This window comes from Astatotilapia calliptera, chromosome 10 (genome assembly GCF_964374335.1).
Source record: "Astatotilapia calliptera chromosome 10, fAstCal68.1, whole genome shotgun sequence".
Lineage (NCBI taxonomy): Eukaryota > Metazoa > Chordata > Actinopteri > Cichliformes > Cichlidae > Astatotilapia > Astatotilapia calliptera.
The window spans coordinates 26,362,069-26,385,485 of NC_137431.1; the positions used below are offsets into that span (position 1 = coordinate 26,362,069).

Genomic DNA, 23,417 nt, shown 5'->3' on the forward strand with positions numbered 1-23,417 from the left:
AATCGGTTCACAATTTCATCTTGTAATTTAATCGTCAGCAAACAGTTAATGAGTAAATCAGTAAACTATGATATGCAATGTGTTGCCCAGCTCAGCATCTCCTCATTTAAATCTAAAATGTACATTCATTTAATTATTTGCACCTTGCATCTGGAACCCCGGGCGAGCAGAGGGAAATGGTTACAAAAAAATTGCCGTGGTCCTCTGAATCTGATGACACAGACCGAGCGCTGGTATATTCTTCCCTGGACGTCCAGCGTTCGTGTCGCATACTAATTACGTCGCGGGACGCTCGGACGCGTTGCTATGACAACTACCCAACACATTGGAAGTTACTCCATTGTAATAAGGAAAATCAGTCCAGTCGTGGCGAAGGTGATCCGAGTCCGTACTAATGAAAAACATGTTAAAGCCTAACGGGACCTTATGGGCAACACTTTTCCAATCTTCTATCGATCATTTTTGGTTTGCCTGTTTTGTTGTAATTTCCTGAGATTGTGAGAGCATATCCTAGCAGATCAGCAGTTTCTAAAATATAAAGTTCAGCCAGTCAGGCATCAGCAACCATGCCATGTTAAGTCACTTAAATCACCTTTCTTCCCCATTCTGGTCCTTAATTTGAACTTAAGCAGGTTGTTCTGACCATGTCTACAAGCCCAAATACATTGAGCTGCTGCCATGTGATTGGAAAATTAAAGGATGTAACAAGCAACTGAATGGGTGACCTAACAAAAGGGCCAGTGAGTCTGATTTTTTGCCAGTGAATGAGCTACACAACTATGTAACTACAATGTAACAAAAATAACTGGAGCTGATGTTAAAAATAATAAAAGTGTAAATAACTATCACCATTTTAAAACATATAAATGTGCATCAGTCACAAAATCATAAAAAGGAATACAATTTTTAAAAGCAGACCACACCATTTCACAATTTGTATTTACCACAGAAAGTGACATTTATTTAAAAAAACAAACATAACAGAAGTGTTATTTGTTAAATGGAGTGCTAAAACAGGTCAACATGACTCTTGACCCACACAACAAACAGCAAATCCTCACAAGGACATTTTCAAGTTTAGTTGCTTTCTCAGCACATTAACTACCGCCATTAAAACTACATACACAGAGTAAGACACTGCACAAATTCCTTCATTACCAATAAATAAATCAAAGCAAATGTCTGTCAGCTTTAATAAGCAATAATTAAACAAAGGAAAAGAGTTCAAAAGGAAATTTTATACTCCATGTCATGCTTCACAACCAGCAGAATAAATATAGGAATCTGACTGTTCAGTGAAAACATGATCAGTTTTCCAAGTATTAAAATCAAAGATCTGGGGAAAGTGAAGATGATCCGATAATAACGCAACAGGCAAAGACAGGAGTCAAAGGCAAAGAGAAACATCATGTTTGTTATTGCTCATTTAGAAAACAATCTGTGCACCAAATCATCTTTAAAACATTGAGATATTTCAGAGTAAAAGCATCATTCTGGATTCCCTCCTTAGAGCTACGTGAAACGTATGATTTTATTTCTGGAAGACAACAATAAACTGAAACATATAAATCTCTTCTATTGTGGAGGCTCAACATGTCCTGGACTCCTCAGTGCTAAGCGAGAGCACTGATCTGAACGTAGGCTAGAAAATGTACACAAGATTTTCCAAAATCTGAGACCGGACCTTCAGGCAGACATCAGCTTCCTTTTACTGCAAATCCAAACTCGCCAATGCTGAATGTAGGGCCTGGGCATACACTGCAGAACAAAAAAATGTTTTCATGTAGTTGGATTGAAGCTCAGTAAGCAAGCAGATGGTTGCGTGTGAATTCCTCACCTTTGGGATTATTGTAGAAAACACAGTTGTTAGCGCAGGTGTCGGGGTGGGAGTCCCAGAACGAGGACGCACAGCAGCAGAGAGGAGGGAGCTCCAGTTTCACCTGAGACATTCGCTCCTTCATTTGAGCTCTCAGAGCTTCAATGAACCTGCAGAAATAATAAGGAGATGTTCAGCTTCACAAAGCCATGCATACATTTTTTTTAAACAGTGGTTTGTGAGGGTCACACTTACAAACAGGGGGTATCACTTTTCCCATTTGTGTAACTGGGACTTAAAATGTGATCAATTTTATTATATATTTATTACTGAAGTCACAGCTACAGTCAAGCTCATTTTATTTCTAACAACACAAAACAATTAGAAAGTAAAATTTAACTCTTCAGCCCATAGAGATGACTTCACATTCTCCCCTTCACTGTTGTGGGCCTGATCTCCGACAACATCGAGACGGCCTACCTGGAGGAGATTAGGAACCTGGAGACCTGGTGCCAGGAGAATAACCTCCTCCTAAACATCAGCAAAACTAAGGAGCTGATCGTGGACTTCACTACAAAGCAGGCGAGGAATTACAAACCCCTCATCATCAGTGGCACGCCAGTGGAGAGAGCGGACAGTTTCCGATACCTGGGTGTCCACATCACTCAGGACCTGTCATGGTCCTGTCACATCAACACCCTGGTTAAGAAAGCCCGTCAGCGTCTCTTCTTCCTCAGAAGACTTAGAGACTTCCATCTGCCACTGAAGGTGCTCAAGAACTTCTACTCCTGCACCATCGAGAGCGTCCTGACGGCAAACATCTGCACCTGGTTTGGGAACAGCACCAAGCAGGACAGACGAGATCTGCAAAGGGTGGTGCGCTCGGCAGAACGCATCATTCAATCAGAGCTCCCTGACCTGCTGTCCATCTACACCAAGCGGTGCAAGTCCAAAGCTAGGAAGATTATGATGGACCTCTCCCATCCCAACAATGGACTCTTCTCACTGTTGAGGTCTGGGAAGCGCTTCCGCTCCCTTAAGGCCAAAACAGAGAGAATGAGGAGGAGCTTCTTCCCCCAGGCTATTCGGGGCCTGAACCAGGTGTAGGACTGGACTCTCCCAAACACGTCACTATAAGACTGGACTCTCACACACGTCACCACACGCACCACCACACATTTCCTATAATCCTATAATTCCTATAATTTATAATCCTTATCTTTATAATCTCTTCTGCTATTTGCACATTCTTTACTGTAAATTCCTAAGTTAATTTGTACATTTTTTGTAGTAAACTGTAAATTGTAAATATTGTAAAACTTTTCTTGTCATTTAATGGTCGGGCATTGTACAGCTACAAGCATTTCACCCCCATGTCATACTGTGTATGGTTGTGTGTGTGTGACAAATAAAATTTGAATTTGAATTCCCCTACTAATCACTTGTCAATATACAAAAATGTCTTGATTGATTATACACCACATCTCACTGGACCTGGAAATGGACCAGACTCTAGCCAGGAAGAGGCAGAAAACATTGATTGGGAGAAATATTATGCGACTCCAGATGAGTGGCAGAAAATGAAAATTAACCCTACAGACCCACATATGCCCCGTCTCTCAAATAGGTTTGCAGCAGGTTTACATCTGTTATCCTATTGGAGGCAACAAAAGCCTTCAAAATCTAGCCTTAAATAAAAATCAAGTAGCACTCTCCAATGACTGCAAACAGACTTCCACATTTAAACATCAGTGGATTTTCCTGTTTTAATTGCATTAGGTATATTCAGTTGAGTCTCTCTTGCTTAATTACCTAGCAGCTACTTTGCCTTTCTCCTCTCTTTTCCTCCTCTGTAACTCCACAGCTCTCTCCTCCTCCTCAAGCTTTAGTCGCTCCAGAATCAGCAGCTCCCTCTCCTCCAGCTTCTGCTTGGCCTCTGCGAGCTGTTGAACTCTCTCCAGCCTCCTCTCCTCCTCCAGACGCATCTGTTCTTTCTCTGCTTTGATCCTTCAGTGAAGACAAGAACACACGAAAGGAGATTTTCACTGACAATAACATGTAATCTAAGTTTAAAGGAGGTTTTTTTTTAAATGACTTTGGATATCTATTGTGTTCCAAGCAAGCTCACTGTTCAGCTAAGAAAACAAATGTTTTTATTTCCTCTACTGTGAAAATGTGTCATGTTAGAGAGATCTGCAGTTTGACACTTTATAGAGAGATCTCAGGATTTAGATTCACTTTAATGGAACACCCCAAACCACAAGAGGAAGCGATACAGCATGGTACGCCTGTCCTCTCTTCACCTTGCTGTCTGTTTCAGGTGCTTCCTGTGCTGCTTGTTCTCCTTCACTTGCTCTCTCTCGATGTTCATGGCCAGGCGGCGGTGCATCAGGAACTGAGACTTGCGCTGCAGAGACAAACACGCTGTCTGTGACGTCTGACATCAAACCAGTAAAGCCAAAGGTTTGTGCATGCTTCTGATTCCTACCTGTCTTTTCAGTTCTTCTTGGTCAGTCAGAGGCCAGATTCTGAAGCTGGATGTGAATCCCGAATCAGGTTGTGATTGTTCAGGATTCCACAGTGGACGTTCACTTCCCTGAAAAGCATACAAATAAAATAAAGACGAGTGAAGACTGATCTACTGACCCTCAGCCAAAGTAATGTATGTATGAAGGTGTTAAAAGCACATTATTATCAAAAAGTTGACATTTAAACAAACATTTCTTTTAATAAAAATAAAAATGTATTCCTCCAAAATATCAGTTTATAAGCATAAATAGATATTCAAATATTAAAAAATTGACTTTATTTTATTGGTTAATGTTGACACATCCTATAAGAACTCATTTTAATAAGAGTTTCCTGCACATTCAATCTCTGATTTATCCTATTCTCTGCTACAGAGCTACTTGGTTATATTTCCCTTTATTAATTAGATACTGTAGTTTGTACAGTATTTATTGGATAATACTTCCCTTAAAAGCCAGGTTAGATTCCTTGACCAATCAAAAAGTAGTGCCTTATTACTTAATGCTATAACTTAGCATTAAGTAATAATGCTATTAGTTAATAATAAGTAATAATTACTTAATGAATAACATCTGTAAAGAAAAACGCCTCCAAAAAAGCAAAACTGTGCCAATCATAACATAAAAAAAGAAAAAGACACAAGCATAATATACAAAAAAGCCTTTGAAGAACAAGCCTGAGATATTTGTAACCATTAGAGGTTACAGCTTTAAGAGACCAAAAACATAGAGAGCAGCAACTTATTGACACCTAAATGTCTCTCAAGGAGGGGCTCAAAAATGTGGTGTTTGCCACCACATTTTCTCCTTTATCTTAACAGTTACAAAGAAGTATCAGTAAATATTGGCATATTTTATCTGGTGACCCTTCCACAGGTCATTTGTTCAATAATAAATCAATTTGTGCTAAAAACCTGAGAGAAATACTAGTCAGGGCTCATTGCCATAATTATTTATCCTTCTGCTTTTCTGCTGTACCAGGAGATAATCCCCCCATGTCTAAACTGGGAAGCTATGATGTAAGCGGATACCTTTTGTGCACAGATATTTGATATTGAATATATGTTTTTGTCATTTAGCTGCAGAATATTTATGGATTTTTTCAACATCTGTTAACTTTAGTGTTAACTTTCTGCCTACATATATTATATTTATATTTTTACACATTTATTTTTCCTATGTCTAGTGATTTTAACATCATAGATTATGTGTGTATATTGATATTGTCTTCACACTATTTTTAAAAAAAAAAAACTGTATTTTTGTATGTTGTGCTGGTTTTATTTTATAATTAGAGTTCTGGTTTCTGAATGTTACAGGAATCTAACCTGACTTATTGTGACTGTTGTCTGTATTAGGCTACCCTGATTATGACTTATTGCTGAAATATTTCTGCAATTAATAAATAAAGAAATAAATAAATATAAAGAACTTTCTACTTTTTTGCTGGCATCTTATCCCTTTTCTATTGGCCAATATTTATCTCCATTCATCCCATTAATCCCATTGATCCCATTAGTGCCCCCTGCAAACCTGAAAAGGATAAGTGGAGGCGAATGGATGGATGGATCAACAGTAGCAACTAAAAGCATTACAAGGTAGTGTAGTGCACTGAAAATGTATAACATTCATATGCATAACTCCATATGTACAGGCTGCAGCTGGTAAAGATTGAAGTTATGCCACAGTTAAGGTGCGTGCAAAGTGAGAAACATTTAAAACAAGTGACAATTTTAATAACACTCTAGTTTTTTTTCCACAGGTTTACTCATCCAGAACACTCACAATCTCGAAACACTGTTTTTTTAAGATACACACAACCCTGAGGCTAAACTCATATCTGTGTGGTTAGCTGACAGCTCACTCAATTTCCTGTGAAAACAAGTCAACACAAAAACAAAAGCAAAAATCTGTACAGACAGAGGAAGCCTGACATAAGCCTTACTTTATGTTACTGTCCTTGTTTGGAGCTTATAATGATTCACAAGATGTGAGAGGGAACTGGACATTATATTTATATTTTTTTTTTCCATTAACCTCACACACATCCACGTCATTATCATGATGATGATGATGTTGATGTGGTAAAATTAAACATTACAGCCTGTAATGAAATAATGAAACCTGACCTGGTTTCAGGCTTATAATTCTGCTCTTTGAGGCGTTATATCATGCTCATAAACTTTGAACTATACGTGTTTTTGGCAAGAGTGAAACAGAGGCTCACTCTTAAATCTTTAGCCCTTGAAGCTCTTTGTTGAACTGAGTGCTTTCAGACCTGCTTATGGAACAGAATAACTGGATGTTGGTGAGGGTGGACTCTGCCAGTGCAGAAACCCAGGAACTTTTCTAATGGCCGTCAAACCACGTCTTTATCGGCATACACCAAAGTATCAAAACTCATCATTAAAGGTACAGCAGAGGTAATCAAATCTAATCTTTGTGGGTTGAAAGAGTTGAGTTTATCATCATGCTCTAGCCATCCCATGTAGGCAAAATAATTCTTAAGAATCCACATTGGACTTTAACATTAAGGGCAACGATTTACACTCAATAAACACTATGTAAGGCATTTAAAAATGCAGCAATAGAGAAGAGGAGAAAAGCCTACTACTCTTCCTAGCACTGAGCTTTCAGCCTGACATCCACCAACAATTAAAGCATCAGATTTCCTGTTTACCATCACATCGCAAAAAGCCAAGTTCTGACCTTTGCTGTAATCGGTAAACTGCCTGATCATCAAACTTACTATCTACATCTTGCTGTTTTTAGCCTGTTTACATATGGTGTAGCTACCATGTAGCCACCTATTAATTCAACTTCCCATTTCTGAGTGGCTTGTCCAGCTCCCTGCCCTAAATATACCCAGCTTTATCTTCATTTTTGAGTGACTGAGGAGGAAGCATAGGGTCATTTTCCATAGACTTGTTTCTTTTTACAACCAGGAGTCACCCCCTGCTGACTATTAGAAAGAATGGAGTATTAGGGTACTTCCATGCAGGCTTCACTTTTAAGATCCAGAGGTTTTACATCCATCTTTTAAATACTATATGACATGAAAGTGAAGATAATTTTTAATGGAGGTGTACAGCAAGTTCCAAATTCACTGAATTTCAATGTTGGTTTTTGACTAAAAAAGCATCTTACAGTGCAAATGCTCCAAATAGGAGGCTGAGGAGCAGGCTGAGGGTCGCAGATGCCAACAGACTCAATAAACTGATCCGTAAGGTTGTTGTGGGGATGGAGCTGGACTCCCTCAAGGTGGTGTCGGAGAGGCGGATGCTGTCCAAGATAAAGACAATGTTGGATAACACCTCCCACCCACTCCATGACATGTTGGTCAGTCACAGGAGCTCGTTCAGTGAGAGACTGAGATTACTGAAAAGCACCACTGAACGACACAGGAAATCATTCCTGCCTGTGGCCATCTCCCTGTACAACGCATCCACTTAACACACTGTTTGCTGCTACAGCTACACATGTTTCTTTTCCAAATATTTATTTATAAGTGACTTATGTATGTATGTATGTATGTATGTATGTATGTATGCATGTATATATATGTATATATTGTACTATTCTTAGTTAGCGTATTGTCTGTCTTGTCTTAATGTTGGTTTAAAATGGAGCACTGTAACAAAAAATAATTTAATCGTATCTGTAACTATGTGGTGGCCGAGTTGGTCGGTAAATGTGTGGATATAATGAATTTCACGTTAAGAAAAACCATTAAAAACTGAAAGGAATAAACATGGGACACAGTTTGAATATTCAGTCACCTTCTGTTGAACAAGTGGACATTCATGTCGACTGGTGAAGACAACATCATCTTCCTCTCCTAGAGCATCCTCCTCTGCTCCCAGAGCATGAGATTCTGCTTTCTGTGAAGTGAAGGGGGAAATGTTTAATTATAACCCGAATATGGAATTATGGGTTTGAAAAGAGGAACAAGCATGAGACACAGGCGCTCACATGTCTCGTTTGAGAGATGTTCCAGCTGCCTCCAGGAAGTTCTGACGTTGTTTCCTCTTGCTGCATCACCTGACAGGCAGCCAGTCTGAGTCTGACCTGCCTCATGCCTTCAGCAGACTGGAAAATTGTGGAAATAAATACAAATCCAGATTAATCAGTGTCACATTGTGTGAAGTCACACAAGGAACAGTGGAATCCTTCTGCAATCCAAGAACAGCACACTTTACACACTGCAAAATATAAACAATCCGACACAATAAAAAATAAAGAAAAAGAACATATACAGATAACAAGGTCTCAACAAATACAGTAGATGGACGTTTGAGGCAGATACTGCAAACTTCAAATAAATGTCTTTTGAATTCAATGATAATACTTTTAAAACATATTTTAAAAACTTTAAATAACTTTAAAGGCTGAATCCTATAAAGAAGATGACTATCAGTTTACAAGTGGGATGAAAACTCGATGCATCCCTGGTGGACAATAAGAAATGCAGACACTTTTTGTAAATATCTACATTACGTTAAATTTCTCAGCCACACCTTACCCACACACACGTCTCTGATCAACATGTCATTAAGGACAAAAAAAATATACAGGCTTAAGAGCTTCTTATAATCAGGAAAGACTTCGGAAAGCAACCTCTGAGGCCTACAAATGGAGCCACAAACTGCACTTCTTCTAAAGGCCATTTGAGGCTTGATGCGAAAGATCGTCAGTCTCAATAGACTCACATGTTATATGAGCACATTTACAGTTTTGGTCTCTATGGATACTTGCCCCCTTTAATGACACCTGTATGGTGGGTGAACATTTTATAATTCATCTGCTTGGATTTTGTTAAGCCTTAAAGTTAGGGTGTCGTCCTGTGACTGACAGGAGGTCCTAAATAGGCAGCCGTGGCCAATCAGTGTCTGCTAGGCCTCAGCTTCACCTATTTGAAGTAACTGAACTGAACTATTTTGCCATTTTTAACATCACTACCATCCTACCCTAAAAAGCAACTAAGCTGAAAGCACATCTAAAACTCACATCTCACTAAAGTTTAGTTCTCTGGAGGGTGCACACATTGTACCTGTAATTATTTACTAATATCTCACCTCCTGAGGTCTCCTCTCCATCACCCTTTGCTGTGCAGCAGTTCTCACTGTCTCACCTTCACGATGGGTCCAGATGACTCGCATGTCAGGTGTCACCTGGACAAAAAATACACCATATGCAACAATACAGGACAAGCAGACAACAACATCAGCAGCAGCAGGAAAGGCAATCAGAGGGCTCAGCTATCCGTGTGTTTAAAATGTGGTTCCACAAAGTTTTCTCAGATATGAGGAGCTGCTTCGTCTAAGGGTTTTATGTTACATCAACATAATCAACATGCCATTTAATTAGATATTAAACTTAATAAAACACCTGGAATATATTTGATAAATTTAACAATGACAATGATAGTACATTACAATTTGTTTTACCTTTTCTAAATGATAGTCAAAATAACTCAATAATGTTAGCTATAAATCTGGTTAGCTGCAGTGTTAATTTCAGGTGGGAATCTGGGGTGAAAGGAACATAATTAACCCGTGGCTCAGGGGGTTGAGAATCGCATCTGTAACCGGAAGGTCACCGGTTCGATCCCTGGGCTCTCTGTCCTGGTCGTTGTGTCCTTGGGCAAGACACTTTACCCTACTTGGTGTTGGCCAGAGGGGCCGATGGCGCAATATGGCAGCCTCGCTTCTGTCAGTCTGCCCCAGGGCAGCTGTGGCTACACCTGTAGCTTGCCTCCACCAGTGTGTGAGAGTGAATGAATAGTGGTATTGTAAAGCGCTTTGGGTGCCTAGAAAAGCGCTATATAAATCCAATCCATTATTATTATTACTTCATTTGTGTCAAGTTTTTTTTTTTTTTTTTACCACTGGATCTGTCTGCAGCTGCTGTCTCTTCTTGAACAAATGTGCTTTCTGTGCCACACGGTGGCGCACTTCATCCTGAAAACGCTGAAGGCTCTCTTCGTTCTCCCTCCTCTTCTCTGCCTGTAGCTCATCAGTCAGCAAAGCAAGAGTCTAAACCAAGACACAGGAAAACTAGTTTAGAAAACTGTAGTGAAGAAAACCAAGGGTAACTAAGACTTGCACCAGCTAACCTTATATAAAATTTGCATCTAGGGCAAGTCTACTTGCCAGTTAAATGTCCTTCTATTCTTTAATTAATGTAAAATCCCCCTGTGTCTATATTGATATTGATAAGTCTATAATCTTGCACAGTTGGAATTTAAATAGAAATTTTCCAGGTTTTTCTTACCAAATCACAAGTGCAACCATTCATTCATAGTCAGTAGAAGAGAGACAGAATACATGTGTGTTAATGAGAAGGAGACAGGTGTAATAGCGAAAGTGGATGACCACTCACACCAGCAGACAGTGCACATGAGAGGTAAAAAAAGAGCGTGCAAGCAGGGTGGAGCAGGTGGAGATGAACATCAGGGTGATTTATGACAGTGAAATGTCTTAGAAACATAATTTTAAAGTGAAGAGTGATTTTAGATTAAGACCACCCAACATTAATAACAGTTATAATAAATGTCTAAATTGCAATGGATTAAACTCCTCCGGTGTGAATATTTGCTTATATATCGATAGTTCTTTAGTATGAAGTAAATTTAAATGGAAAGGAGACGGGAAGGAGAGCTTATGTCAACAAACAGTAACTGTCAGCAGTTAGCTTCTCCACATCCAAACTTACAGCCGGATGCTCCACGAAGTCTTGTCCGCCCTCCACCCAGGCTCCCACCGCCACCACCGCCTGGTTCCTCTCAGCCAGCACTCTGCTGGCTCTGAAGGCTCGGTGTTCCTTCATCCGCCCGACTGGAGCTTTGTTCCTGCCGTTTTTAGGAGCTATAACCCGGTTAGCATTCATTGGTAGCCTGGTAACCAGGCTAACGTTTTAAGCAGGGCTAACCCACAGACAGCAATATTTTTACGCGGGCTTACTACAGACAGACACAGCACATACATCGACTCTATTATGCACGATCTCCACTGTTTAAATGGCAAAAAATAATTTTTTTAAAAGCACCTGTTACGAGGACCTGTGAACAATCTAGACCAACTGGTTTGTTTGAGTTTCGCTCACTTCAACTTCTTTGAGCGTTTTGGGGTTCACCGGCGCACTGCTGCCCCCATCTGGCCAGGAGGAAACACTGGCAGGGCTGTCATCCCCACACACTGGGAAATGAAACGACTCCAATCTGTCCATTTCATAAATTATAGTAATAATTTCATAAACAATGATTACATGCATACATATAACTTGAAAATGTGTAAGAAGACTTTATAATAAAGCATTTTGTTGCCTTTGTGACATGTTGCTTTCAGTTTTGTCTTTTTTCTGCACCAAAATGAAACTGTGCTTGCCATAAAATGGAAATATAGGCCCTTCTCAGCTACTGTTGGGCTTATTTTTGCTGTTGCCATAGCATGCACAGCTGACAGGAGATCAGTGGGAATAATGAGACATGCTCGCCCAAAAGGATATGTATAGCACTTAATAACTTCATGTGAGATTAATGCAAGAGATTATAGCTCAGAGGACACATCTATCAAACGTGCTTTTTCAAGGCTCACTAATCTGGGAGTGTTATTAGTTTTGCAGGCACAAAAACTCAGAAGGAACCAAAGGTTGACAGATTTCATCCAAGAATATTTGTACCAAATTTTATATGCATTCAAAAAATACTTATCTGACTCTCTAGAAAAAAAAACCCAATAAAAATATTTATAAAATTGACTTTATTCAGGAATCAGAGAGGGAGGAAAACGGAGGAAACTTTTGAGCAGTTTACAAATCTGTAGTTTCAAGTAACCTCAGCTGTTTTTATCCCCGATGGAAATGTTTTTACGTGGACTGTCTGTATCACCTTGTGGAACGATTTAGCCTGTAATTCTTAAGAAAATAGTTACAGGCAAGTTAAAAGTTTATATATGTTCTCCATAAAGCTGCAACAGCTTTCTTGGTATGCATCTGCATTTCTTTGGAAACTTTTAGGACCTATTATTTATGGACAGACTGAAGTAAATAATTAAACTTAAAAGATTTCTAATATTTTTTTCCTTAAAATGTCTTTATTTTAAAAAATGACAGCATTTTACGACAGAAAAATAGAATTACAGAGGGTGCAGCACGGACTCAGATGTAAAGATTGCTCTGAAGGTCGGTGGTCCTGACAAACTTGCGCAGGGCATCTGTGCTTGGAGACGGATCGAGCTGAGGAGAAAGAGAAATGCAGGAAATGAAAATGAAAAACAGTTTCGTTTCATTTAAATACAGCTTTTTGTTTTATAAACCCTCATGGATTTGATGACTGATGTTCTCTAAAAACTTGCAAGGGTTTCAAAGTATATAAAAGAGATCTCGGGTATAAATAAAGCGCATTTCCATCGTTACAGTAGGCACTGACAAATTTGCTGAAAAAAACAACAACAAAAAAACAACTCATCTTCTTTGATCTTAGACACCTGACTTGTGAAGTAACCAAAGACAATGTTGCCTGAGTCAGAGCTGGAGCATGAATCACTCTTGGATAATTCATCAGCAAGGGAAGAGCAGCTGCATCGGAAAGGATCGTTGATAATAAGTCAAACATGCAAACCTAAAACTTTCTTGGGAGATTTTAATCTGAGACTCCGAGGGCACTTTTTCGCAAAGTTTTATCAAATCAAAAATCTTAAAGGTTGAAAGAGAAAAATTATAACACAAGCTGCTGCTGGAATCCCTGCTTCTGGGTTTGGTTTCATTTGGGAACCATATTTCAGATAAATTCAACAGTGAAGCACTTTCATTTGGCTTCCACTCTGATTCTGCCTCTCCTGCACTGCAACAAGCCGTCAAGGCTCATGGGTGTTGTATGGATTAGAGCTATCCACCACGCAGGCCTGATGAACAAAAATGTGATTACTGACAAGATTAAGCCGTTAATGATCCTCGTAATAAAGTAAACCTACAGAAGTTTCACATGAGTTTAGATTGTGAACTGTGTCTACAAGAAATCTCAAAGGTCTAACCAGACAGTCTAAGGAGCTTGGAAAGAAAAGCGTCTGGACTTGTTTAAGTTGCTTGAAGACGTTTCACTTCTCATCCGAGAAGCTTCTTCAGTTCTAAGAGTCAAATGGTGGAGAGTCCCAGATTCTCTCCACCACGATGACTGAGAACCTTCACAGACGTCTAACCAAACACTCACTCTTGTGGCCCGGGAGTCATTTTTGACCAGAAGGAGTTCTTTAACATCGATTAAACCCATCTAGGACTACCTTTATTTATCAGAACAATATAGCTAAAATTAGAAATATCCTTTTCATGCTGAAAACTAGTGCTGCTGCATTTGCATCTTTTGTGAAGGATTATCAGTGTGCGATCTATGCAGATGTCCTAAAGTGGGTTGGAACAGGAGATTGAGTTCACCACAAAGCCCAAAAACATGTTAAACATTAAAAAACAACAGGAGAAAAAACAGAAAATGCAGTGGACGCTTCCTATTGTTTTAAATACTCTGTATGAGTCTCTGTTATAACATTGCTTTTCTGGCTTCTGGTTAACTTGATATCAGGCCCCTCTTTGTGCAACAAGCTCCCAGTTAGGGTATAGTTAGGCTGGAAGAGGTGACCCTGAGCTATCCCGTAGTTAATGCTGCTGCAGGCTCAGATTGCTGGGAGACTTCCCATGATGCACCGACCAATCTCAACTCTGCTCTTCTCATTCACAATGCATCTATACACTGCTACTGCATAGCATTAAATTCTGTCTGCTCACTCCTGTAGTTTGCTTTGTATTGATCTCTCTCTGCTCTCCCTTTGTCTCTCTTCTCTTTCCCATCACTTCTCTGAGCCTGGTTCTGCTGGGGATCGCTTCCTGTTAAAAAGGTGTTCTTTCTTCCCACTGCCGCCGTGTGTTTGCTCATAGGTAATCTTCTGATCATTTGGGTTTCCTCTTGTACTATTGCAGGGTCTTTACCTTACCATATAACATGTCTTGTTATATGGTAAGGTTATTGCGTTGCTCTATAAATAAAATGTAGGTGAATCTTAAAATAAATAGAGGTTGACAACAAAATAACAAATGCTGAGCAACCTATTTACAAAATGAAAGTGTTTATGACTTCTCTTAATCACACACCTTTTCAGGAGACACTTTCTTTCAGTTTCATTCACTATCTGTGACTTTTAAATGACCTGTGGGAGCTCTGACTGTGGCTATTGCTCGAAAGACAGACCTTAAAATTGAAATAAACTTTTGAAAGTTTGCTCCTCAAACTTTACAGCTCTATTTCCATCAGCATTAAAACCTGCAGTGGCGTCATCGACTGGGGTTCAGCCAAGAGAGCGGCTCAGTAGATGTAGGACATTCGTGTGCATCCTTCCTTTGTGACCTTTTTAAAAGCCTCTTCAGATATAAAAAGGAAAAACAGCTCACCTGTATAGATCTGCCAAGTTTGGTTAATACAGGCTTGTAGGTCTCCATGGTGACAGAGTCAGGGCCAATGACATCACTGTAACACTGGTAAACAACAGCGGCGATGCGGTGGACCTGGCAGTGGTTCAGTACTGATGAAACAGCACAAAGAAGAAGAAGACACCAAGGTTATTGATATGAGGTGTGCGTGACCGTCCAGTGATCTCCTGATGATACATCTGTTTGTTTGGAACCTGCGTCTTTAAGAGCACTCGCACCAAAAATCAGGATGCAGGACTTTATGTTCTCAGTGAGTGGAGAGGAGCCTAATGGCACCACATTTCATTCAGTTGGCAGAAACTGTTGTCCAAAGCGACTTCTCAAACACACACAGACACACATCAGGAGCAAATTGGGGTTCAGTATCTTACTCAAGGACACTTCAACAAGAAAAGCTGGGAAACAAACACAGCTAAAGCTTTATTTACAGAACTTTTACAGCCTATTTCACTTTGTCCCATTACTGAAGAGAAAGACTGGTGCTGTGCAGCAGAACTAGGTGTTAAATATGTGTCTTTATAAAGCACCTTCTTAAAGCCACTTTAAACGGAATTCAAGACCAAATTGGAAATGACATACACAGAAAGTGAAAATATTTTCAAGTTAAAACACTGATCTCAGTTCACAATGAACAGTAAGATATTTTCAGCACCTCGCTTATTTCCCAAGGGGTCACCACAGTGGAAAGAGGCAGCTTGCCTGATGCAATAATCCCATTAATCTGGTCTTTGACCAGCACTTTGAGTGCATTAACTTGTGACCTCTTTAGGCTGGACTTGTGTCTCCATCCAGGGAGTTTTGGCATGTATGTGTTAACCACTACACCACAGAGCCCAGATACAAAAGATGGACATAGCTACTGTGACGTCAAACTGAGCTTTGGTGTCTTGAAACCTTTTGCAGTGGGCAAGGTGTGGATGTGATTGAAACCGCATGCTCACAACCCAGTGACACGTCAATAACAAGACATTAGCATGAGCATACGCCAGATAAACCATTCTGAAATTTAAACAGACAAAATTCACAAAATGGGCTTCATGTTTTAGTCAGCATGACTCAAATCACATGACCAAGCCCTTAAACTCATAAGCAAACAGAGGTTGGGGCCGAACGCTGCTTTTACTCAGACTTCTACAGTACTGGGGTGTTTGTGCAAGCACCGGTGTCGCCCTCTGGTGGTCATGAAAAACGTTTGAGGCAATTCCTTTGCTAAGGCCTAATTTATACCAGAAACATGACTTGTTGTATGTCTGTGAGAAAATTACTTCTTCCGGTTTCTTCTTTTCACAGTAATTGTCTTGGTCATCTACACTGTTTCAGATAAATGTCTTATAGAAGTAGGATAAAACTCCTGAGTTAACACATAAGACTCTATAGAAACTCTGTAGAGGGTTTTTTCATTAATTTATAAAGAATGGGAATACGGTCTGCAGAACTAGAGCCTGACCAGTAAATCACCTGGCTTATATTTCTGGCTGATTTTGGCCTATCAGAGATTTATTCATGTATATGTTGTTCAGTAGGAGAATCTGGTGCTTGGCAGGTGTTGATTTCAAACATGGAAAGGAAACAAGAGGTGCACATGACACCAAAATAACTTAGGAAAGGTTGCCTAGAAGGCAGGAAATCTGGGTTAAAGGAAAATGCCTCCCTAACCCATCTGTAAGAATAAAGCTGCCATTCAATCAAACATCAAAGGTGGTTTTTTTCTGCTAAATTTGCACAGCAATACCACGACTGGGGAAACAGAGTTGCAGTTTTTTATGCAGCGTCTGTAGGTTTTCCTTGTGCGTTTGCAAAATGAGAGAGAAAAAGAAGTACGAACAGTTTAAGTCTGAGACATCCGAGTCACGCAGTCGTGCAACAGTAATACCTGCAGCTGCAAGTCCAGTAACTATGTTGGGTTGCTCCAGTGACTGGCAGACAGGCTGATCACCAAAAGCACTGGTGTGGAGAGAGCGCAGGAAGGGAGCGGAGCTGCCGCCCAGATAGTCTGCCGTCTTATAATCAGCCACAGAGGTGTCTGACAGAACCGTCACATTCAGCTCTCTGAGCTGCAGACAGTCAAACACCTACAGGAGACAAAAGAAACACACAGTCAGGCAAACAACACTGTAACCATGCTGGTCACGCTGAAAAACCTCCATGTCTCACTGTAATCTCAGTGTGTGGTTAAAAAAAAAAAAGCCAGTAAATAAATAATTACTGTACACTCAGTGGTTGATTTATTACTGAACACATAAGGGACCTAATATGTACCAAGAAAATGTTCCACACTACCACCAGCCTGAACATTTGGCACGAAGCAGGATATATCAATGTTGTTTACACCAAATTCTGGCAGCAGGACTGGAGACTCGTGAGACCAGTTGATATTTTTCCAATTTGCTTCTGTTTTGGTGTGCCGGTGTCTAGTACAGCCTAGTTTATTGTTCTCAGCCAAATGGAGTGAAATTTTCTTTGGTCTCCTGCTGCTGTAGCCAATTTGAAGGTTTAGTGTGTGAGATGCTACCCTGCTTTTGCACTATAACAAATCCCAGGAGATCAGCAGTTTCTGATCTCTATAACCAGCCTGTGTAGCACCAACAACCATCACAAGATCACACTTTATCCCAGTTCTCCTGTTTGGTCTAAAAATCTGAGCTTCTTGATCATGCCTGGATGAGATACTGGTAAATGTATATTATAGCAAACCTTATGCTTTATGATGCTGTTGTGCTTCACAAGTGAAACAAAAAATAAATAAAATTGTGCTGAACTAAAAGAAGAAAAAAAATGGGTTTAGAGACTGAGAAGCAGATGCTGGCCTGGAGGGCTCTGCACAAAGAAAAAACAAACTGTATATAAATGATGGAAGTTTGAAGTTTAAATGCATTAAACTTCAAGGGACAACTGCTGTAAAAAGTTTTATTTGACCTCTCTAATCTGAGTTTATAGGCTCAGCCGGTAGTTTCTTGCATGAAGCAGGGCTTTCTTTAAATCGGGCTTAGCTTATGAGCATTCAGTGTCAAAAATGCTCAGCTCAAGTCCTCAGAATGGGTCGCCAACAACCACTGGCTCACATTTCACATCATAAAAAAAGTCTAGGTTAACAACATAACACAATCTCCCTGCAGTTCTTCGCTTAGTTCATTAAACATACCTTTTCTGTCCACTGAAAAAGCTGGTCTTCTGCAACGTAGCACGACACCTGGCATATCAAAACCTTCAAGGAAAGAAAAATAAAACTTTTTATTCAACTTTCATAATTTAAAAAAACTAAACATTTTCAGACCTTTAATATTCAAATGCAATAGGATTTCCCCATATTCTAACTGATTAAATGAGTTTAAATCAGAGAAGAGTAAATCAACATTTTAAGCTCTGCAATAATTAGTTAAAGTTGTTGAATTAAAGTCAAACTAAACACCCAGAGGACCGACAAGTATGGATTCTTAAATATTCAAATAATCCAGAAGTTTGTGTGGCCATTTTTTGTCTTGAATATAGTGTCTCTAGTTTTGTTTTTTAATACTACTACAAACCCACCTACAAGGTATTTGCCACCCAAAACATTAAAGAAGAATGTACTTGACACTGAAAGACATGGGACCGGGAAATTTGGGGCCCCACGGAAAGACAAAGATTAGTTTAGGTGGTTCTAAACTGGCTAAACTGGGTGTGAATGTGAAAGAGAATGGTTGTCTTTCACTGGGATGAACTGTGACCTTTTCCGGGGTGTAACCCGCCTCTCACTCCAGGACAGGGGACAGGCTGTAGCCACCCCTTCCACTAAATACGTAGCTAAATTAGTTTGATTCAACACACACACTTACGTTAGAGCATTACTTTACTATTTAGTCAGTTAATTGTCAGAGATTTCAATCAGGAACATGAGGTCAGCAAACACTGGGTATTTTGCCTTTATCAAAAAACATAAACCAATGATTTATCTTCTAACTCACATTAAAGTTTTCTTTCCACCGATGACTGATTAAAGTGGACGCATTACAAACTTCTTCAGGCTTCTCGACTCTTCAAAGAAAAATCACGTTTATTGATCCTACACTAAACTGAGAGCTTTATTTAGACTTAATATCCCTGCTTTTGCTGCATTATTTTCCACCACACACACCAACTACTGTCTAAAACACACTCCCCACCCTTTAAATCAGCATTAAAAATGAAGGTTGTGCTAGCAGGACTTTTAGTAAATCAGTGATCTTTAAATTAATGGCCAACTGTCGCGGTATCTGCTGTCCACAGCTGCTCCTGTGGTCCCCCAGTACATTAAATCCCAGCAGCCACCTGAAGGCAGCAGGACACTCGTGATAAATCTGAAGCTTCCTCGGCAGCGCAGGAGCAACCGTTCACTACATTTATCTCGATTGAATCACGTGTGGCTGAGGGCAGGCGGTTCTGCACACAATCAACCGGTCGGTTATAACTCTGACAACAGACACTAGATTACCAGGGTTCATTAATCCTCTGTGTAATGGCCTCTCTTCCAAGTTTTGTAACAGAACCAGCATTTCATTCTTTACTCTTGCACTGCACGTAATTTATTCAGATTTTTCTTTTATGATATCTCATCTGTTTGCAGCTCGACAGCGAACAGGCCGCAGCCATTATAAAGTGCCCTTGATATAAATGAGCGAACATCTCAAACAGCACTTGAAAAATATTAAACAGAAGTTCAGGAGCAAACCCATTAAACTGAATGATCATCGAGTTCTCGACCGTCAGGAGCTTTCAGATATATTTTGAAGTGCTGCCCCGCTCGGTGCGTCACTCACTGTTGGGTTGTCCTTGTGTCTGTAGAAAACACACGCTGATTCCTCGCAGCTTTGCCCCGTTACAGCTCGGCTCCTCTCGTTCCACACCGACGCACGTCCGATTGTATCCCAGTTTGGCGTGGACAGGATGTGCACTGACAGAAAACCTGTGCAGACAGAGTCTCTCAGTTTTAAAAGAAAGCTCACAAGTTAGTCAAGTGTTTATTTCCAAATAGGAAACATGAAATAACAAGAGCGCTACTGGTATCCCTCACGGAAGGGAACAATAGCAAAAGGAAAGATTATGAGCAAAAATAAAAGTCCAGACTTAAGATATTGAAGGTAGGCTTGAAAAACTAATAAGTTTATTTAACTGGGATTACAATATAAAGTGCCTTAAGGCAACTATTGTTGTCATTTGGTGCTATATAAATAAAACTGAATTGAAAAAGATCTGATGTCAACTGAATTTTTTCAGATCACCAAAATGCATGTTGTTGCTATCCCAGTCCACAGTAGTATACAGTGTTAGTGTTGCCGAGGGGCGTGGCCTACTGCCACCTAGAGCTGTGGATCAAAACCTCACTTCAAAGAAATAAAACAGTCACCAACTCAGTGAAAACAGTTAGTTAAAAAAATTTTAAAAACTACATATTCAAAGGTTCAAGACTCATTGAATAATTGAGAAAATAAGATGCAGATTAAGTGATGATCAAAACACAAATCCCCGACTGTCTGCATTATATTTCCTGCAGTGTTTTAGCACCATAACCTACTCGCTTCCCATGTCATCATTTTTAAAAGTACAAAAGATTCTTGGAAATATTCTGTTACTGCCTCTGAGTTGACATTTTGGTCCACCATGTTCCAGTGTCCCGACGGGGATATTAAATATTCATTTAATGTGTAATAACATTGGGCATCCAGTTAAACCAATCACAGGTGAGTCAGCAGACAGGACAGAGACAGCAGCAACTTACTGGAAGCATTTTGTCCTACAGCAAGGATGAAGTCTGAACACTGCAACTTGTTTCCAGACTTCAGCGACTCAGAGACTTCAGGGCTCCAGTGCAGATGAACCTCTCTGTTTGGTTTTGTGGAGAAGAAAGAGTTTAAAGATTTTTCCCCCAATCAACATTTTTATACATTTATAAAACTGCTCCTCCTAATGAGATCTGCCAATCCTGGGTTCTGGGCTTAGTGAACAAAATATTTAAACTCAGATGTTTAGACAGCCTTCCACACGTCGTTCTACGAAGATCACTAAAATCAAGTGTATTGCTGTAATAGGACGCCACTGTTGCAACAGTTTGAGATTTTTCTTTCCTCCCATATTCCATGAACAACTTTAAGTGATATTATGGGAATTGGGAAGCATTCAGAAATCATGTACAGGGCAGGATTGCTGAGTGCTGAGGCATACAGAGCTTAAACGTCGCCTACGCGCTGCTTGCTCATTGAAAGCAGAGCTCCAAACTTCCCCTGGCATTAACATCAGCACAAAAACTGTGTGCTTACAGGTTTCCATAGATGAGCAGCTCCTGGAGGTGTAACATGAACTTTTGTCTATATAATGAATGAAAAGAAAGACAAAAAACAAAATAAAAATCTATGTGTCTACTTTTTGCCTGTCATCACACAATGTGTTGGTTTGCCTTTGAAAAACTTGATTTTAATATATTGTTTTCTCTTACATAAAATAATCATGAAATGTGCTATTCTCTAGATCGAATTCTGGAAAAACTACACATACAAATACTTTCATAATTTTGTAATGGATAATGCCTCCATCTCACCCTTCCAACCTAACATCTTCCTCTGTCAGACCAACCCTCTGTATCTCCTCCTTCATTGCATCCATTATTTTTCTCTGTTGTCTTCCTCTTTCCGGCACCCTGAAAGCTTCACATTTAAAATCCTTTGCATTTAAAGTCCTTACCCTCACCTCCTACCTTTCCTTCTCTCTGGCAGCTTCCAAACACACATCTTCTCTTCCTCTGTCTTCAATCAGCAGCACTGATAAACCGGGCTTCGACTGATTTTTATGGAAATCTCACTCTTGAGGATGCCCTTCCTGACACTACCCTAACGTTTTGTTTGACTACTAAGTTTCTGTATTATCATTATTATTATTATTACTAACCATTTCCGTATTTAAGGGCATAATAGCAATGACAATGTTGCCATATCTTTTTGTACACTTGACGAAAGTGTTAAAAACTGGTTCCTGCATTACGTGTGTAAATGCTGTTTGAATGGGTGAACTGAAAACTCATGTGTCATGTTAGCTCAGTTAGCTTCAGCGGCAGATATCCATCCAGCTGACAGAGTAAGAAAATGCTTAAACTGGGATGATATGGTCTGCATACCTTTGTACGTCTTAGTATTTCACTGGCAATAATCTCTGAATTTCAGCGAGCTAACTAGCTAGATTAACTAAACCCGATTCCCCTCTGCATGCTTTTTCTGCGTTCACTCCCCGATGCTACAGCTAGTTATTTACCTTTTTTCCTCCAGCTCTCTGCGGATTTGCTCATCTTCCTCGATTTCATCAAGCTCGTCGTCGTCTTCCTCCACAGCCCGAGAGTAAACCGACAGCACTTCCCCGAAAAACGTCGCCATAATCGTTGTGCTTTCAGAACAAAGTGAAAGTTTAGCTACAGATTTTTCAGACGGGTAGCCATGACGTGCATGCCACGACTTCCGCCGGCAGCAGGATCTCTTCAGAATAAAAGCCTAATTTTAAACACTGAAATTTCAGAATAAATGAGTTGAGCCTACAAACCCAGATGACCAAACATGAGGTCCAGTGGACAGCGACAGCATTGGCCAAAATCGCAAAGAAATCATCTTTAATACTTCAGATTATATCAGTAAATTGCTGTTTAGCTCCTCCTGTGGGAATAGCAATATTTCACAATAATGAAAATACTTGGATATTTAAAAGTAGCAGTTTCGTGAAAGAACCACTCGATCTGACCAAGGTATGCAGAAGAGCATTTATAAAGGCACAACATATGAACTGAACTGATTTCTTCGACAAAACAGTGAGTTCACTGTTCTCAAATCCCCTCCAAAGTCTCCAGATGTCAATCCAACAGAAATCTTTGGGATGTGGTGGAATGGGAGAATCAAATCATGGGTGTGCAGCTGACAAATCTGCAGCAATCCCGTGATGCTATCAAGTCAGGACCAAAATCTCTGAGGAATGTTTCCAGTTGCTTGTTAAATCCATGATATGAAGAATTAAGGCAGTTCAGAAGGTCAAAGGGAGTCTGAACCAGTGCTGGAAAGGTGTAGCCAAGGAAGTGGCTTGTGAGTTTTGTAAACAGATCCTTCATTAAGAGGATCTTACTTTTAACATTTCTTTATAAATAATAATGATAATAATAATAATAATAATAATAATAATAATAATAATAATAATAATAATAATAATAATAATAATAATAATAATGATATAATAATAATAATAATAATAATAATAATAATAATAATAATAATAATACATTTAAGATCAAATTTGCTGTTTGTGGCCAGTGAAGTATGGAGTTTGACTCTCATAAAGTTATCTAAATGGTTGAATCTCTTAACTCCTTGAGATAAACTATGTCAGTGTGTTAGAGCTAAATAAATAGATGCAAACTATTTTTGCATTCAGTTATCTTATATGATAGTTTTTCATTTTTCTCCAGAGTGTCTTTTAACGGTGTAAGTCTGAACCATGAAATAATTGCCAGATTTTTTTTTAACTGGAGTGTTTATTGAACTTCTCTAAATCTCAATGTCCATATATGAGTTTCAATTTTGGGAATTTATGAGCAATTTATTTAAGACAAAAAA

The 23,417-nt window shown here is 39.5% G+C and overlaps 2 protein-coding genes across 4 annotated transcripts; both read right to left on the bottom strand.

Moving 5' to 3' along the window:
• Nucleotides 1-933: 933 nt before the first annotated feature.
• ccdc15 (coiled-coil domain containing 15) lies at nt 934-11,528 on the bottom strand. 3 transcript variants are annotated; one of them, XM_026183133.2, is made up of 11 exons: nt 11,392-11,528; nt 11,059-11,194; nt 10,230-10,379; nt 9,420-9,515; nt 8,317-8,433; nt 8,124-8,225; nt 4,305-4,412; nt 4,120-4,223; nt 3,629-3,823; nt 1,838-1,986; nt 934-1,758 (listed from the first exon to the last, which is right to left on the bottom strand). In XM_026183133.2, exons 2-11 carry the CDS (start codon nt 11,170-11,172, stop codon nt 1,709-1,711), a joined length of 1,185 nt encoding a protein of 394 aa, XP_026038918.2. In that variant the 5' UTR covers nt 11,173-11,194; nt 11,392-11,528; the 3' UTR covers nt 934-1,708. The 3 variants fall into 3 exon arrangements, with proteins under 3 accessions (XP_026038918.2, XP_026038917.2, XP_026038916.2); XM_026183132.2 differs by having other exon boundaries at nt 11,059-11,210; nt 11,392-11,520; XM_026183131.2 differs by having other exon boundaries at nt 11,059-11,489.
• An 889-nt stretch (nt 11,529-12,417) lies between these two features.
• On the bottom strand, nt 12,418-22,309 carry psmg1 (proteasome (prosome, macropain) assembly chaperone 1). Its single transcript, XM_026182693.2, has 7 exons — nt 22,078-22,309; nt 20,555-20,658; nt 19,596-19,741; nt 17,963-18,025; nt 16,694-16,892; nt 14,782-14,912; nt 12,418-12,579 (listed from the first exon to the last, which is right to left on the bottom strand). The coding sequence occupies exons 1-7, from the start codon at nt 22,194-22,196 to the stop codon at nt 12,502-12,504; spliced, it is 840 nt and encodes a 279-aa protein (XP_026038478.1). The 5' UTR covers nt 22,197-22,309; the 3' UTR covers nt 12,418-12,501.
• Between the last annotated feature and the right edge of the window lie 1,108 nt (nt 22,310-23,417).